Here is a 14,726-nt window from a genome sequence, read left to right as displayed (position 1 = left end):
CTTTTAGGTATACAAATCATGAAAATACTTTAACCACATGACAGAAATGCTAGAAGGTGAAAAAAACATCTAAAGAATTTTGGAATATATATGAAGTGGTTGATAACCCGATATTCTTTGTACAAACCAGTGCTTCTCAACTCTAGCTATGCAGTAGAATCATCTAGAAAGATTTTATCCCATGCTGCACCTCTGATCAATTGAATCCAAAAATCTGGGGGTTGGACCCAAACACCTGTAATTTTTAAAGGCCCCAGTATTTTCTGAGGAAAAGTTGAGAGCCACTGGTATGGACAGACTATGGATAGAATGGGATAAAACTGATTCAACCTGGGGCATGAAGCATGTTTAAAGCCAACACTGACTGTTAATAGGAAATGTTAACTATTGGAATACAAGTGATCTAGAGGGTTATAAAAATCATAATCAAGGCTACATCAAAACTAGCTCTACTGCCTTGGGCAACTCACTTAACTTGCCTAAGACTTCTTTTTTCCAACTGGTAAAATTGGGGACTCAGCTGGATTAAGATAGCCAGGGCCCAGTCAAAGCCCATCACCTACTCTTGCTAAATGAATGAACTTGGACAACTGACTGAACTTGGGCAAGCCTGGTTTCCTCCTCTGTGAAATGACACTTACAAGACTACTCACCTCATAACATTGTCAAGAGATTGAAATAGTACCAAGCTTGTAAAACGCTCAGCACAATTTCTAGAAAATAAAATACTTACTGAATTTTGTGTTGTTATCAGTAAGGGTTCTTTCATCTCCAAAACGTCATAATACGCATTGTTTTTAAAAAACGCATAATGGCAGGGTTTGGATAGCAGTATTATGTATGATTCTTCCACTTTTTCAAATTTCCTGAAATTTTTTAATTGCTATAATTTAGACCAAAATTTTAATGAGTCAGTAAATAGCGAAGTATATAGTGATCTTTTTCATTGATGCAGACAATTAAAGATAGAATGCAACCACCATCCTTTTAGAAGGTTAATGTCTCATTTGCTTCAAGTTTTGCTGGATATCATTAGTTCTTTCTAATATCTATATTTCTATGTTCAAAACATTTACAATCATATGTTTTCATCATATTTTGTGATAGCAAATCTTACGAAGCTAAGGACTTTTAATTGGTTGCTATTGAGGACCCATAACTTTATATCTAAGAGCTCAGAGCTCTTAGATATAGAGCTCTCAGTAGACAGAATAAATCAGGCAAAATAATATATAAATGACCATCACCAAATGTAGAAACAATCATTCCAACGTGAGTTTATTTAGTTTATTATTCTCGCTTCTAACTAAAATCTCTAGGTATTGTTGTAAGAAAAATATATAGAAAAATATGGAAAAAAATAATCTGTATATGATACCTTATCATCTTACTTCAGGTAGTTTGTATGAATCTCCAATTAACTGGTCAATAAATTTGACTTGAACCTTGCTATTAGCACCCTTAAATTCTAAGGAAATCTAGTCTTTTACATAATTAGACTTTTTTTTTTAGTGTACTTACAGTCTCCCAAAAACTAATAGAATTTCAGTATACTGAGAAATATATATATGTAAAATATCATTTAGTCTGTGTTAGTGAACTGTTTAAATAAATAAGATATATACTTAATGCCCTTGAAATTGGAACTTTGAATAAAACCAGCTCTGTGTAATTTGTAAGCATATACGATGCCTGAAAATAATCCTGGAATCTATTTAGGAAAGTTTGCTTATGATTAGCTTAATGACTCATGACACCTTATAGAAGGTGATTATTGCCCCAGAGGCTGCAGATTCTTTTTCAGTGGCTTTGTCACAGTTTTCACAAATGGCCTTTTACTAGGGTATATGATCTAGAAAGCTCTACTAGAATTTTTTTAAAAAAGCCTGTTTAACCCTGAACAATTTTGATAGAGTATCTTTGGGGAAGCAGGTAAGAAAGAAGGCCCAGTTAGTGGCAGTTGTCTATGGCCTTCTCTTCAGCCCGATTGGGCACCACTAACTTATTTCATTGACCTAATCAATAACTCCTCAAATTTTTAATACAGGCTGGAGTATTCACCATTTAATGCTAAATATTATAATGCTTAATCTGTAAGATGTTTATGTCACTTGAATTGATACCAACATTATTTGGTCAAATATACCAATGGACAGAAGACAGTGGACATTAGACAGGTCACTTAGGGAAGTGTTCAAATAGGCCAGAGAATTCCCCCCTTTCCCCAGCATGCTTTGGGGTTTGGAACTTCACTCTAGATCATTCTGGTGAAAAAGCCATACTGCTTTCAAAATAAAATCTTTTGCATAGAAAAGAAATATAAGCAGAAGGAAGAAAAAGAAAATTTCCTATAATTCCAAACCCCAAAATAACTACTATTGACATTTTACTTCTATCCCTTTCGGTTTATTTTTCTGTGCCTAATTTCCTTCCCATAATTCTTTACAATGGGCCTCCCACTCTAAACTGGTCAAAGTCTCTTCCCAAGCCCATCTTATCTTCTGCCTCCTCTTGAGAACTTATTTCTTTATGCTTGCCTTCATCTCCAAAACACGAAAAGATCCCTCCCTGTTGTTTCCCAGTCCCAGTTTACTGTGAAGCTAAGAGAATAAAATCTTAAGTTACGAGAGAATTTAGGAAGACGTGCAAGGTCATATTCCACTTTGGTGGATAGGGCTGAAGAATCGTGCACAGACGTAATCTTCAGCAAAGATCCTACAATACAATATCCTACAATACCCCTCCATATTGTATTCCCAAGTCTAAAACACTGCCAGGGTTAGAAATTCTTGCTGGTGTTCAACCTAAACACTTTTCCACTTCCAATTTCTTATGTTTTCCCCTATAAGCTCAGAATCCTTTTGATCCCCAGGAAAATAAATATTTTATTGGTTTCCATTTTGAACTATTCTCCTGTGTTTGGGTCAAAATCTTTTGGTTTGGATATTCCCTTAGGATAAGTGTTGACAGGGATGATGCCGTGTCACCTGATGCCAGTCGGCAGGTGGCCTTTTCCTCCCAAGGGTGTAGTCACAATTTGGCCAGAGTTCTTGAGGGGACCAAGGAGGCACGACACTGATGAAATGTAGGGAACCCTGCTTTGTAGTCAGTTGCCTTCAGCCCCACCTGTCCCATTATTTGTGTTGCATCATTTGTGACTACCTTGTAAAACTCTAAGTCAACTAGAATCCTCCTCTGGAGGTGTGCAATAAAAGAAGTGGAATCTTTGGTTAAGGAAAAGGTAGGAAATATCCAGGTATTATCCTGGATCCTTGAAGAGACCTTCATGTCATTCAGACTGAGCAGATATGCCTGATTTAAAAATACAGGGTAGGAACAAGCAAGTCATTTCACCTTTACTCTCACCAATATACAGCACGTGGGATAATTTTAGGAAAAATGCAGTGGTTATTAACCCTGTAGAACATTACTGTTCCTTGGTACTTGGACATTGTCAATTTTATAAAAATGCCCTTGCGTGTCTCTTCCCCATTTCACCCAGAAACAGGAATCTTGTGGTCTCATCATTGAATCCAACAGGCTCTCCCTGCCGGGCTAAGAAAGAAGAAAATCATCACATTTCAGTTGCTTATACCTGTTAGGTTTTTTTTATCCTTCATTAAAATAAATTTCAGTAGCATGTTCTAGGAATCTAAGTACTTTGGGAGTTGAACTATACGAAACTATCAATATTCAACCTTGGCTGACATATAAAAACAGCAAGTTCATATGGTTTAACCAAAATGTAACTTGGAAAGAGGTTTTCTATCAAAATGACCTCTTTGTCTTGTAAATAATCATAATTTGGCTCCAGGTTTTTCTGGAGGTAAAACCAAGGCAAGGAGTTCTTTCTCCCTCCTCAGCCCCTCCCACCCCACCCAACCCAAGTCCTGTGGCAACTCATGGTCTGTGTTTTAGTGCCATCTAGTGGCATAAGGTGTATTTGGAATCAAAAACAATCCTCAAAACAATTTTTTGTTTCTTTGTTTTTGTTTTTTTTGGTTATTTTTTAAGCAGGAGTTTTTTTTTAACACGGATGTTATTGCCACATCTTTTTTTTTTTTTAAAGCAATCTCCTCTTCAAATCTTTATAAGAATTTATTATTATATACATACACATTTCTTTTAGACTAGTGTGTTCAGATGTTTAACTTTTTAATGAAGTCCACATTTTCCTGCCATTTTCAGTGAATCTTATTGGTTAATAAATGTTTAGGGATACCTAAGAAAATCTGAGATTAGTGTGTGCAAATAGCATTTAATCCCTCTCACAGACCGGTACAACTCTGTGCAAAAGTTTTCCATAACAATGTCATCATTTCTTTCCTGAAGTGTATTATTTCTCCTCATTCCCAATGTATTTTGACCTTGACTGATTATACTTTTGCTTGGAGGGGCAGAAGAGAAAGAAATGACCTTCATTTTCTAACGGTTGAGCTGTGTGGGAGAAAACTTCAGGGACCTTTTTAGGTAGCAAGCATTAAAGAGTGAAGAAAATTATAGGAGCGTCAGAGCCCTGACTATAGCTCTTAGAGGGCTGAATTCAAGAAGGGTGAGAGCTGCCCTGTAACAAAAGCGAAGAAAGATTGAACCCTAACTAAGGGGCTTGTGTAAAACTGTTTCTAGTTCTTCCCCACAGCCTGTAGTAGTAGATGCCTCACTCTTTGTGTCCTACAGTGCAGGCGGGAACAGAAAAGACTAACACAGTGCCTTTGGGATGTGGTCACCCAGGATCACTCAACTCGGCCTAGGGCAACACCCCCTTATAACATTTGGTTGAGACTTTTATTTACACTTCTTGCCAGTATCATGTGTCATAGTGCAGGCGAGAATAGTTAATACTTAACATAACATGTATAAAATATTATTTGTCCTACCACAAAAACAACAATATAATACTTGCACACATAGGGAATGACGTAGCTGCAAGGTTATTTACTGCAGCAGTGTTTGTAAACGTGAAATTTAGGAGACAATCTAAAAGTCGATGAGGAGAGGGCACAGGCAGCTGAATGGAGAAGGGGCTGAAAGGGAAATTTCTTTCTTCACTTTCTATTTTGAAATATTTCATCCATATAAGAGAAGCTATCTAGTGACTTTCTAAAATATAAAGAATAGTACTCAAATCAACAGTTTAAGAAATAGAACAGTGCCAAGATTTTAATGCCCTGAGTGTCCTTCCCTGATTTCATCTATCTGCCTCCTCTCAGAAATCACAATAATTTTGCTTTTGTCTTTGTTATTGAGAAAGAGACAGTCTACTTTTGCTTAAATTCTGTACCATGTGGGGATAGAGATTATGCAAAAAATAAATATAAAATTTAAAAATTAAATTTAAATTAAAAACCAAAATAAAATCATCTAATTTAATATCTTTATTACCACAGAGGCAAAAACCTGTATCCAGAAAAGGAAGTGGAGTAGATCTTTCATGAAGTAATGCTTCCTTTCAAATGAGCAGAGAACATGAATTACCTGCGCTACCATTTCTGTTTGCCCAGCTGTCAGATGCAGCGCACTTACTATAATTTATTAAAATAAAGTTCTCTGAATTCTGAGGTTAAATTTTTGCCTAGAATAAGGATCGATCGGGGGGGTACAATAATCTTATTTAAAATGCTTTATTAGTGTATTTGATATTCAATTCTTAAAGCGTAAATTCAGCCTGCATGATTTGCCAGATTTCTTTCTGCATCACTCAAGATTTCACGCCTAATGAAAGACATCGTGGTTTGATGTCAGCAGTTGGCTATTTGAATACTCCGTCATAGGCAGCGTGACCTTTCGGCAATGTGAGTTGTTTATATGTGATAATGAGCCAGATTTTTCCAGTGACTGAGTTAATCGTGGTTGGCACCTTAGGAAACACCATTAACTCCTTCAGGGGATAATGCTGTAGGTCACTGTCCCAGGGCATAAACAGTATCCCAGTGACTTAGAAGAATTAATGCCAGTTTCAAAAATGTCTGAGACATTTTGTCTTAAAACAAAATTTAGGCTGACTTTAGTCTAGGTCAGTGCCAAATGACAAAATTCTGGAATCGGCTCTGGAACCCTTGGAGCAATTATAAAAAATTTGCCCTGCTCCCACTGCCACCGGCATATTGTCAGTTATAGGCATTAAGTGAATTCCCTGTGCGCACGCCAAATCATTAAATGGAATGTTGCCATAATGGGCTAATATTCACTGAGTGCCTTCTGTTTGCCAGGCACTGTTCTTGGCACCGAAACTGTCATTTAATCTCATTTTCACAGCAACCCTGTGAGGTAGATGTCACTATCCTGGTGTACAGATGAGAAACTAAGGGTCAGAGAGATGATGAAACTTGTCTAAGTTCACACATTGACTATATAACAGAACTAGGCAGTCTGGGGTATTATTGGTACCTAATAAGACATCTGAAATCTATGTTTTAGGTAAACTTAACATTGTCGTTGTCACCCAGATGACCCATAACCTCACCTAATATAGGCTCCACCCTGGGGGAGACTTGTCCATTCTAGGAGAAAGTGAGGGGGGTAGAAGGAGACAGTGCTCTTGTCACTTTTCTCTCCTAGTCTTTCGATTCTTTTGCCACTTTATAGTTTCACTAGAATTAGAAAAAGGAGGGGCTATCAGAGATAGTGGGACCTATTGGTCCAGCCTTGTGTATGTGGATATGCTGTGTCTATGTATTCATTTATTCAATAAATTCAACTGAGTGCCTTCTGTGGGCCAGGCACTGTGCACGTACAGGACAGTCTCACTTTATTTGAGACCATGTAATTCATGATTCAGATAACCTTAACGAAGAAAAGAATCTGTTTACCAGCTAGAATAACCATGTGGCAAAGGTGAAAAAACAATTTAAAATTTACTTTGTTTGCCAATTTCAAGATTATGGCATCATTGGTGAACGTTTGAAGAGAACTTGGGGGTCATTTTGTTTGACATTTTGCCCCTATAGTGAGACTTTATTAATATTTTATATTATGCTATTTCAAATATGCATAAAATGCAACAGCACGCTATCCATATTGCCTGGGATACTGTTTTAGTGGCTGGGGAATCCAGGAATACTGTGGAAACTGCTGCTATTGTCACCATATTCATAGACGATGAGGAGAAATAGCTGGAAAATCCTTAAGTCTGGCCTCTCTGGCTTTCAAATGGATCCACGTAAACTTTACCAGGTGCTGGGAGATTCTTCAGTACTGTATGAAACTAAGTTGCAAGCAATATCAAATTTTCACTTAACAAACCATTTTTAAAAATCACCAAACCACTTCATAGTGCATTAAAGAGGGCCTTATTTCAAGAAGTTTAAAGAATCATTTTTGTTGTAGGTCTTGGCCAGCCTGCGAACTGTACGGAACAACTTTGCTGCATTGACTAATTTGCAAGATCGAGCACCTAGCAAGTAAGTTATTCATTTTTCCCCCCTCCTTCTGGCTGAACTTTTTATAGTGTTTTTTCCATTTGATTGAACTCAAGGCAGTGTATTAGATTTCTCTGAATCATTGCCATGCTGTCTAACCATTTACACTAAGTCATATGAAGTCCTGTTAACTTTCTGTAAATACTTTGTAGTGATGGTTCTCATAACAGAAATGAATCAGGATGGCAAATAAATATGGTGATTCCATCTGTCAGAAATCACCTGGCAGGATCAGTCCTCTGCCCAGTTATTTACACTCAGGGTAACTTTATAGGTTTGTCTTAATTCATAAATTTACCATGGGCAAATAACGTCATCAAGCTTTGAAGTCAACCCAAAGTTATCCTCTTACTTCTAAGACAACCATTACTGGGAGAAGTGTCCTATCATAGGGAAGATCTCTAATTCTCTTGCTGTTACTGACTCAGATCGGCAGCAGCATGGAAGAGTTAACAAGATGGGGATTTATGGCATAACAGGGGAAGCATTTGAGAGAGAAGGCTCAGATGGAAAATAACTATAATTTGGGGGTCCTAATAAAGATGGAAAATGAAAAAAAGAAAATTAATTTTCTAAGATTAAATGGAAAACTGATTATTCAAATGCCATAGTTTTGACACTCTATTATGAATAATACAATATTATCTTTAAAATATCAACTCTGAAGAATTTTCCAGAAATAAAACCATTTCTTTTTTTTTTTTTTTTTTTTGCGGTACGTCAGCCTCTCAGTGCTGTGGCCTCTCCCGTTGAGGAGCACAGACTCCAGACGCGCAGGCTCAGCAGCCTTGGCCCACAGGCCCAGTCGCTCCGCGGCATGTGGGATCTTCCTGGACCGGGGCACGAACCCGTGTCCCCTGCATCGGCAGGCAGACTCTCAACCACTGCACCACCAGGGAAGCCCAAAACCATTTCTTTAAATCAATATTAAGAGGACAGTGAATAGAAATTTATTTGAACTTATCTAAGCATATAAAATTTTGTTGTAATTACTACTTCTTAAAGAACACATGCAAAAAATCTAAACTTTCCATCCCATAATAATAGAGTCTACCTCCCAAATTCACATTTTCCATGATTAAAAAAAGCTCTGGCCATTATGCACATACTTCTTGTGATAGAACAAGGTTCTTTTTTTAAAAAAAAAATCAATATAAATGCCACAATGCAAATAATTGGAATGGAACCCAGAGGTGTCAGTTGACTGTTGTGTGTTGCAGGTAATGAAATTTTGCAGTCCCGTTCCCTTAGCCTGAGCATTTCTCACCTTCTTCTTCCCCTCCTCATCCACTGGGCTAATTGTAATTCATTCTTTAGGTTACAGCTTAAATATAATTTCATTTGGGGCACTGTCTCTGACTAACACCCAACATGCATGCACACCCATAGGCCCCAACCTGGGTGGTATGCTTTTCCATTGCCATCTGATTGCATCCTGTCCTTAACCCCTGCTTTAGCATGTTTCTCTCAGTGTCCAGTTACCTATTTGCTTGTCTTAAGAATGTCAGTTCCCAGAGAGCAGAGGTCGTATCCAGTCCACATTTGAATTCCCGGTGCCTAGTGTAATACCCAGCACAGCGTCATCACTCTGCACGTGCAGCAAACTGGCTAGAGGGGTGACGCCAGTATGCAGAATGGGAAACCTGAACGTGGGCTTCAAGCTGTTTGTTCATAACCAAACACATCTTCCATGTTCAGTCGCCCCTTTGGGGCTTTCGGCATTTGGTAGCTCCTAGGTATAGTCACCTCCTCTTTGGAAAGTCTCAACCCTGCAAGAGAAATGAAATTACTGGTGTCCCTTACAAACTTTTTTAGCCTCAACTTTTGTCCATGAAATTGAGATTTTTGTCTTTGAAAGGTGAACAAAACTTTTATAATGAATTCCTTTTATGCTTCCTTCAGACTTGGTCACTTGTGTAGCAGCATCTCTACCTGTGGCAGACACATAGTTGTTCAGCAGGTGTGAAGGCATCAGGCTGGCCTTTCTGTCCCCAAAGAGATGATCTGAGGCCCATTCTATATGAGACAGAGGTTTTCAGCTGACCTACAGGGACAAAACAGATTAAAATGGAAAAGAGCATCTAGAGGAGGGTAGAAAATCATCTTTATGCCTGAACTTGACCTGTTTTATAATGCCCTGGGTGGAGTCTAACCAAACAGTATTATCTGGCAGACCCTAAGTACAGGTGTTTGTGGTCTCTCTTTTGGTCAGTACAGATTTGTACCTCCTTTACTGATTCAAACCCAATCAGCCTTTTCAGGTATCAGAATAGTAGGACTCAATCTACACACAGATAAACTCTGTTCTTTTCAGTGATAGCAAAATGGATATGGATAGCAAAATGGTGCATCACGTGATGACCCCAGGGAGCCAGAATTCCCCCGCAGGGTACTCACAGTGCCACTAGAACGCTCCCAAGCTTACCGCTGGATTTTGTGGAAGGCGTATGCTAGCTTGCATGATCCACCTTTACTATTTACTACAAGAAAGGAACCTACAATGGTGTGTTAGTTTCTGCTTTATAACAAAGTGAATCAGTTATACATACACATACGTTCCCATATCTCTTCCCTCTTGCGTCTCCCTCCCTCCCACCCTCCCTATCCCACCCCTCTAGGTGGGCACAAAGCACCGAGCTGATCTCCCTGTGCTATGCGGCTGCTTCCCTCTAGCTATCTATTTTACATTTGGTAGTGTGTATATGTCCATGCCACTCTCTCACTTTGTCACAGCTTACCCTTCCTCCTCCCTGTGTCCTCAAGTCCATTCTCTGGTAGGTCTGGCAGTTCCTTAGTAAATTAACATGAAATTACCATATGACCTCATAATTTCATTCCTGGGTATACACCCAAAAGAAGTGAAAAGGTGTTCAACAAAAACTTGTACATAAACATTCTTAGCAGGACTATTCACAATAGCTAAAAGGTGGAAACAACACAAATGTCCATTAGCTGACAAATGGATAAACAAAATATTGTTTGAATAGAGTACTGATACATGCTACAACACAGGTGAACTGTAACATTACACTACATGAAAGAAACCAGTCACAAAAGGCCATATTATATAATAAGTATGAAAATAAATATTTTATTTTCACATGTTAGAGAAAAAAAAAAAAAGAAAAGAAAGGAGCCTAGAAGGATGCATCTGAAGCCCTGAGCCCTGAAGGTGCTCACTTGCACGTGGCTGACTTTTGCTAACTCACTGCTGGTTCCTGTCCCCTTGCTCTTCCTTGCCCTTGAGATTTTCCATTCCAGAAGTGAGTTCTGGCTCATTCTTCAATAACTGATTTATCACTGTAGCCATGGATCAAATGATTGATATTTTCTGCTTGTCATTACTTGTTGAAATATCAAGTTCCCAAGTGCCCGTTATAGGATTGAAATCAAAAGAAGATAATAAGAAACAAGTCCATGATGTGGTTTTCAAAACTATAGAAAAGTTTAAAAATATTTCTTTGATGCCTTTCCTAGACAAAATAAATGCTTTCTAAATTTTCACAGAGCAAGGACTAGAAAGGAGTAATCATTATATAAATGATTTGAATGATAAACTCTCAGCAAGTAGATATCTATTAGTATATAGACCAAAACTATTTCAGAGTAGCAGTTTTAAACATTAACCTTTCTTTTTTATAAAGCATGAGTTAAGTTTCAAATTCCCTCATTTTATTTCATAATAAAAACTGAAATAACTCAGAAGTAAATTTTGGTGCATTTTCAATCAAATGCAAATTTTCAATCCCAAACTGCTATCAGTAAATTTAAGAGCAATAAGACAGAGCCAGATGCTGACTGGAACCAAGGCAGTGGGAATTTAAAAAGTACCAGACTGCTTTCCCCATGTATCTTCCAGCTCTGCTAAGAGATTCATCATCTCAGGAAGGCAGATTGGACCAGGGCTCTGCAGGAACCTGCCATCTGCAGAGGTTCCACGAAAGCAGCCTAAAAATAAGGCAACATAGCAGGGTGCAGGCCCTAGAATCACATTGCTTTGGTTCAAATCTCAGCTTTCTAACTTTGAAGAAGTGATTTACATTTCCAAAGCTTGTGTTTTCCTCATTGATAAAATGGGAACCATGAGTCTGCCTGCCTTAAGGTTTGTTATGAGGGATTAAATGAGATAATTCATCCAACGTGCTCATTTAGCACAGCATCGGACACACAATAAGTCCTCATTAAAGTGTTAGCCACTACTAGAAGTACCAAAACAAACAACCCCCAGAAATGAAAACAAACATTTTTCTGACACCCTTGCATGTATCTATTTTCTAAAATGTTCTTAAAGATCACTAATTTTAAGAGCTTTCAATTGTAAGTAAGAACTTTATAAAAAATTTAATAGAGATTCCATAAATGATATTTTCTTCAGCATAATTGATTAAGCAGTGGATACATTGTGCTGGGCTCTGCAGGGAATACAAGTTAATCAAATAGCATGGGGTGTTTTTTTGTTTTTTTTTTTTTTACCCCAAGGGGTTTATAATCATCGTGTGAAACTTCGCCAACATCTGAAAAATTAGAGAATACAAAATAGAATTGGTATAAGCACCTTTAGTTTATAGTGTTTCTAAAGTCCCCATAGCATCTATTCGGACCCATCGTTAATATACCTCTCTAACAAATGGATCAGAGATGTTTCTTCATATAAGAAAATAGAAAGGAAAAAGTTGAAGTACAATAGCTTCTCAAAGTGCAATATAGTTTGCAAGGAGTCATTCACTTCTGATGATGTATAGGCAATCGTGAGAATTTATGCCAAAAATAAAAGTTTCTTAACACTGTATTAGAGAAACCAATTGTAGACTGACTGCTTTTTCAAGTTCAGAAAGTCTGTGTTTGCTCTGTAAGCCCGGGCTTAATTGAATACGGTCAATCAATAAGGACTTCCTCTTCTCTCTTGTCTCTGTGACATTTACATCAGCTTTATTTACCCCAAAGTCTATCACCATGTGATTTAGCTTTTTTTTTTGACACGTGATCAAAGGGTACCTAGGAACTTGACTGGCTAGTCTGAAAGAAATCTTCATTTGCATGTCCTAACTTAAAAATAATCCTTAAATTTAAATGGCATATCTGAAATGACTCAGAGAGTCCTCAGACCAACAAAGTATCATATATTTACAGCTCTGTATTTTTCTCTCTTTGTCAGAAGATCACCCATGTGCAACCAACCATCCATCAACAAAGCCACCCTAACAGGTAAGAAGGACCTGGGAGATTATTCTTCTCACATCTAGGAAAAAGGCATATTTTCCAAGATTCAACCTTATTAGCACCAGTTTTTTCTGCAATTCTAAAATCGTTAAGAAATTAGTCCTTTCTTCTCTATATTATCATTTCTCTCACTGATCTCACAAGCTGTCCATTTAACCTATTGGAAAAACTTAACTGTTGTGCCATTTTTTTAAAACAAGTTAAATTTTTGCTCTTACTCGGTTGAGTGTTGCTCTGGGCGTTTGTATTTTGAGAGATAGCATTACCTTCGAAATGCTGACCATGTTTCCAAGCTTGTGTTATCAGCATGATGTTAATATATGGTAGCTTGGTTGAATGAAAGTCAAAGCATAAATAAAAGATACCTTCTTGGTTAATGAATTTCCCAGTTGTGTGTAGGAAGGAACACCATTCCAGTACTCCTGATTTGGACCCAGAGAGTTGAGATTAAATTCAGTCTGAGATTAAATTCTGTATTTTACAATACAGAAAAGTTCAATGAGATCAAAAGAACAGATGTTTGGGGAAGAGAAGTGGATGGAAGGATGAGGGGCGTAGAGGTCAGAAGAATAAAATTACTCCGATTCCTATTAGTCTATTTTAGACATGGGGCTTGACCTCAGCTGAGCCAAAAACAGAACAGATGATCTCATTTTGCTAAACCTGAAACCAAATTGAACTCATTTGATCATTTCTTGAAACCCCAATTGATTCATTAAGATAATTGCCTGGAGAAGAAAACCCATGTTTTCTAAAATTATTACCAGAAGACAATTAACATATTCTCCAAACTAGACGAATACTTCACTTGATTCAAGTGTCTTCCTGGGACTCCAGCTCGTAATATGCAGAGGAGCTCATTATTACATTATCAGTGACTCTACTTTGCTTGAAAGTTAACTTCATCATGTCCAGTCAGGACCTTTCAACTGGGCTCCTTTGTGGTCACCACATCAAAGTGATTCTGGGACAGCAGTTAATGTTGGTCTTTCCTGAATGCCTTTCAAATGGGACTTGTGTTCCACTGACTATTACATTATTGGTTCTCTTTTCCACGTGTATCTTTCAAGATCTTATTGGTGATGATTTTCAACTGGCATTTCATAGTCTTATATAAGTCTGGTTTACCCATTTTCTTCTTGGCATTGGTCAAGAGATGAACAATAATTGAAATTCCTACGGATTAAAGTAAGTTCTCTGAGTAACAGATTTCTTCTTCAGAAACCCCGATTTAATATGAAAGAGCCCAAATCTACCTGGGGCCTCTAATGAGAGAGACCACATGGAACCTGGTCCCCAGCCCTGCTCCCAGCACTAGACCTGACCCATATAAAGAGGGAGACCATCACCCCCTTTATCTTTGCAATAAGTAAGACTCCTCTAACATCAGTTTGTGCAGAACTCAGTGCTATTTTGGCCCCTGAAAGCTTGTAGCTTGAGGTCACATATGAGCCAGCCCCACAGAGCATCCTACCAGAAGAGCAGCTGCAGGTACCAATGGAGGCTGCTGTGTCCACCAGGAGGGGGTGGGTGCTCCGTGGTCAGGGCAGCTGTCCGGCCACCCTGGCCAACGTCTGGCACTGATTAGAGAAGGAGTAGCTGCACTCAGAGGGCACAGACTTGGCCTTGAACACATATGAGAGGCCCCGTCGAAGCTCCCAGAAATTTCACGTAGTGCTGAGGCCCGGAAGCAGTACCAGAGGGGACTGTGAGCCACAGAAATCTGGGCTAATATGGCCTCATTTGTACCCACATGATCTTGACCTGAGGCCTGGGGACAGTGGGGCTCTAGAAATATCTTATTTAGGAAGGGAAACTAATTAACTGTCATTAAGGGCTTTGTGCGGCTGTGTTCATCCCAAAGCACAACAGGAAATTAAATGACTTGTGAATGGAAGCCTTTTTCCTTGCCCAAGAATAGCAAACCAAGGTGAAAAAGTCAGATGAGGGGGTGAGGGAATGAGGGCAACAGCAAGGGACATTCCTCTCTCTGAGCTCATTCTGGAAAAGTATGCCCTTAAAACCATAAATCATGAAAACAGTAGTGGTTGAGACTTCGATGGGAGACTTCAGACATACAGAAAAGGT

At 38.4% G+C, this 14,726-nt stretch overlaps 1 protein-coding gene across 18 annotated transcripts in view; it reads left to right on the top strand.

The window, feature by feature from the left end:
* The window catches only part of PDE4D (phosphodiesterase 4D), a 1,449,034-nt gene that overhangs the window by 1,246,162 nt on the left and 188,146 nt on the right, over nucleotides 1-14,726 (top strand). For all 18 annotated transcript variants that reach the window (XM_067730739.1, XM_067730741.1, XM_067730740.1 and 15 more), the window contains 2 exons: nucleotides 7,327-7,400; nucleotides 12,574-12,623. In XM_067730739.1, coding sequence (XP_067586840.1) covers nucleotides 7,327-7,400; nucleotides 12,574-12,623 — 124 coding nt within the window. The remainder of the gene's footprint in view (nucleotides 1-7,326; nucleotides 7,401-12,573; nucleotides 12,624-14,726) is intronic.

The sequence above is a fragment of the Pseudorca crassidens genome, chromosome 3, assembly GCF_039906515.1.
Source record: "Pseudorca crassidens isolate mPseCra1 chromosome 3, mPseCra1.hap1, whole genome shotgun sequence".
Taxonomy (NCBI): domain Eukaryota; kingdom Metazoa; phylum Chordata; class Mammalia; order Artiodactyla; family Delphinidae; genus Pseudorca; species Pseudorca crassidens.
The sequence above is the reverse complement of the archived record's forward strand: the minus strand, read 5'-3'. Positions and strand labels throughout refer to the sequence as shown.